General features: G+C 48.0%; 2 protein-coding genes across 2 annotated transcripts in view; one reads left to right on the plus strand and one right to left on the minus strand.

The window, feature by feature from the left end:
* Positions 1–2156, plus strand: part of GPR87 (G protein-coupled receptor 87) — a 5238-nt gene extending 3082 nt beyond the window's left edge. The window contains exon 2 of the mRNA XM_009333964.1: positions 1120–2156. Coding sequence (XP_009332239.1) covers positions 1120–2156 — 1037 coding nt within the window. The remainder of the gene's footprint in view (positions 1–1119) is intronic.
* Positions 1–3963, minus strand: part of MED12L (mediator complex subunit 12-like) — a 148172-nt gene that overhangs the window by 81127 nt on the left and 63082 nt on the right. The window lies entirely within an intron of this gene.

The following is a 3963-nucleotide window of genomic DNA, read 5'->3' on the forward strand; positions in this document are numbered from 1 at the left end:
CATGGTTTAGTGGGCATGGTGGTGTTGGGTTGACGGTTGGACTCGATGATCTTGGAGGTCTCTTCCAACCTTAATGATTCTATGATTCTGTCTCAGCTCGCAAGTTGCATTCTGTCAAGACAACCAAGAGCTGACACCCTGTAATTTTGATTAACAGTTTGTTCCCAACATGCTGGTATGCAGCTGCATTTGCCCACACCCCTACACAAGACCAGCGACGGGCACTGCAGACCTGGGCCTGCAACGTGGGGAGCACCCAGCTCTGCTTGGATGGCGGGTGGATTAAGGGAACTCAAATCCTTCTCACATTTCACTGGTTCTCTCTACAGAGAATTTCCAGGCTATTAAATCTTCTTCAAATACTGCAAAACTGTTTACTTGCACTAACGCCCCCTGCTGCAAGGCTGGCCAGGCCCTGCTGCTCCCCCCACCCCAGCACTGCTCCGGCCTGTGCCTGCCTTACCCTGGCTCACCACTGCTTCAGCAGCCAGCGCCAACCAGAGCCCCCCAAAAACAGGCGTAACTGCCACGTCTGTGGAGCACACCCCAGCAGGCACTGCGCCATGCCGCAGAGAGGGAGGATGTCACCAGCGCGGCTGCGAGGCAGGGACTGGCCCCACGCACACTGCACAGCGTCCGACCTGGGCCTCACCTAACGGGTCCTTCCAACAGCCCAAACTCAATGTTCAGCAACAGAAGGGCTGCGCTGCTGCCCATCACCGTGCAGCATTCACCCCACCAAGCGGGGCTTTCCGGTCTCCTCACCCACAGGGCAGCAGCAAGGGCAGGCAGGGAGCTCATGAGTAGTATGGGAACCTCGGGAATATACGTGCACTCACATCCTGCGTTTTTTTCCTGTCAAACTATTTGCAGAAGCATTTTTATATTTCGGCAGGAACCATAGACGTGCTCAGAGACTAGAAAGCCACAGGCACACTTATTTTGACACATGCAATACTTAGGAGCACTGTTTTAAACTCAGGTTTTCCGGGCTGGTTAATCTGAGCTGCCTCTGGAATTGCCCAGAGATAGGACATTTTCTAGAGGATGGTTCTAAAACGGCCCCATTTGTAAAGCACTAGAAACGTACTTTAAACTTGTTTTCCCTCATTCCCACAGATGATCGTCTGAGCCAAGACAACAGTACCTCACCCAACTCCACAGCAGGCTTACTCAGGAACTCCACACACAACGAATTCACCACAATCGTCTTGCCTGTGCTTTACCTCATCATTTTCCTGGCTAGCATCTTGCTGAATGGCCTAGCAGTATGGATTTTTTTCCACATCAGAAATAAAACAAGTTTTATATTTTACCTCAAAAACATCGTGGTTGCAGACCTTCTCATGACACTGACGTTCCCATTCAAGATAATCCAGGACTCACAGCTGGGACCATGGCACTTCAACTCTTTCCTGTGCCGATACACCACCGTTCTGTTTTACGCAAACATGTACACCACGATTGTGTTCCTCGGACTCATCAGCATCGACCGCTACCTGAAAGTAGTGAAGCCTTTCGGAGACTCCAGGATGTACAGCATCACCTTCACCAAGATCTTATCTGCCTGCGTTTGGGTTGTAATGGCTTTCCTAGCTTTGCCAAACCTGATTCTTACAAATGGCTACCCGACAAAGAAAAACATAGACGACTGCATAAAGCTGAAGTCCCCCTTGGGAGTCAAGTGGCACACAGCTGTCATTTACATCAACACCTGCATGTTTGTAGTGGTGCTGATAGTACTGATAGGATGTTATATTGCGATATCCAGGTACATTTATAAATCAAGCAAACAATTTATTAGCTCATCAAGCAGAAAGCGAAAGCATAATCAAAGTATAAGGGTTGTTGTGGCTGTATTTTTCACTTGCTTTCTGCCATATCATTTGTGCAGAATACCCTTTACTTTTAGTCATCTAGATAAAATTTTAGATGACTCTGCACATAAAATCTTATATTATTGTAAAGAAATGACACTGTTCCTATCTGCATGTAATGTCTGTCTGGATCCAATAATTTACTTTTTCATGTGTAGATCATTCTCACGAAGGCTGTTCAGAAAATCAAATATGCGAACCAGGAGTGAGAGTATTAGATCACTTCAGAGCGTTAGAAGATCAGAAGTGCGCATATACCATGAATACACCGATGTCTGAAGTCACCCACACAGAGACTTTTGCTAATTTGTGAGAATATTTGTATATCATGTAAATAAAATGTATCTTTGAGTATCTGACCATGGAAGTTCATTAAGGAATGTGCAGACATGTACCGCTTTTTTGTTTCAGCATACCTAACGTTCATTTCAAATGTCAAAAGCTTAAATCCAGACAGAGATCAGGTTCACTTAGAGGGGTTTTGGGGGTTGTTTTGGTTGGTTGGTTGGGTTTTTTACAGCCAACAGAAGCTAAGGATGCCTCAGCTCAGAAAGCAACCTACGGCCTCCCAGCTGAGATGGACAAGCTCTGGCCTTGGAGCAGGATCCAACAAGGCAAGTCAACAGTTCCCTGGGCTTCGCATTTGCTGTACAGCCTTTGTTTCTGCTCATTTTTACCTGCCCAGGTGAAGAGCTCTGCCGTAAGAGGACAGCACGTTTCACCCCACCTACCGCTGAGCTGACTAACACAGGGGACATGCGGGCATGCAGTCACAGGACCGGCCACAGTGTCACCCCCTGCACTGCGGCACAGCCCCACCAGGGTCTGGCAGATGGCCGCTGAGGGGCATGCGGCAGGTGAAGGAGAGGGGAGGAGGTGGCACACACTCCTGCAGAGACCCTCGGTGCACCCATATGGGCAGGCGGCTGCTGGGGCAGGGCAGCCACAGGGCTCATCTGCAGAAGTGGCACTTCATTGCCAACTGTAAGTGTCTTGGCTTTTCCTCTCGGGTCTTTGTGGTGCCAGCAGCACCGTCTTGTCCACAGATCAAACCTACCAGAGCACTACTCACCCTTTTCAAAATATCAAACATAAAAATTCAAACACAATCCTAGTTTACGTCTCTTCTCCAAAAAAAAAAAAAAAAAAGAGAAAGTAAAAGACCATTAAAAATGGCTTTTAATCTCATTCTAAGTGAGGAAACAACAAAAAATGTCCCCTGACAGACTTGCACATGACAAGACTGAGCAATCAACATCAAGCTGAAAATTCAGTTTCCCTGCACCTTCTATGCTTGCTTAATACAACAGGAATAAGACTTAAAGCATTAGGAATTTTTTGTTCAAAATTATTTATAACTTTGGCTGCTTTCAACTCTTGGAAACAATCATTGTGTGCGACAAGCAGGTGAAATTCATTTTTGGAGAGCAGTTCAGGCAACACCTTCAGGGTATTAGTTTACACTGTGGTACACACAACCAGAGTAGAGGAAATATTACAGAAGAGCATCCAAAATCAAGGCAAGAAAAAGGAATAATAAAAGACCAACACAGCAGCTGCTGCATGAGAAAGTGTTGACTAACAACTACATTATCTAACATAAGAAACCAAGTCCTGGAGAGTACCAACCAGAGCTAATATTGACTGGGACACCTCAAGTCATTTCAGTGAGATCCCGGCAGGCTTTGCACAACGCGAACAGTCAACAGCACTCCAGATTTGTTTATAACAAGGGCAGAAGAAACCAAAACCGCTTGTCACAACTGCTTGTGCAAACGTTCCTGAGCTGGTTTTGCACCAGCTCATCCTGGCAGCGCAGGGCAGGCAGCTGAGCTGGCCGGGGCACCCACGCCAACAGGGCGGCGAGAGCCACAACAGGGTCCAAGGCGGCTCCAGCAGCTCCTCCACCCCGGGACATGGTGGGGGGACCTCTCAGGGTAAGGCAGAGGCAGAAGAACAAGTTCCTCTTCCTTTGACAGCTGCACTCTATGAAGAAGGCCATCTCCAACTGAATGGTGCAGGCACGTGCCCCCGGTGCCTCCCACACTCCCCGGGGAGCTCAGAGCAGCTCGGCCAGGGGGCCAGC

Source organism: Pygoscelis adeliae, unplaced genomic scaffold (assembly GCF_000699105.1).
Source record: "Pygoscelis adeliae isolate BGI_AS28 unplaced genomic scaffold, ASM69910v1 Scaffold241, whole genome shotgun sequence".
Lineage (NCBI taxonomy): Eukaryota > Metazoa > Chordata > Aves > Sphenisciformes > Spheniscidae > Pygoscelis > Pygoscelis adeliae.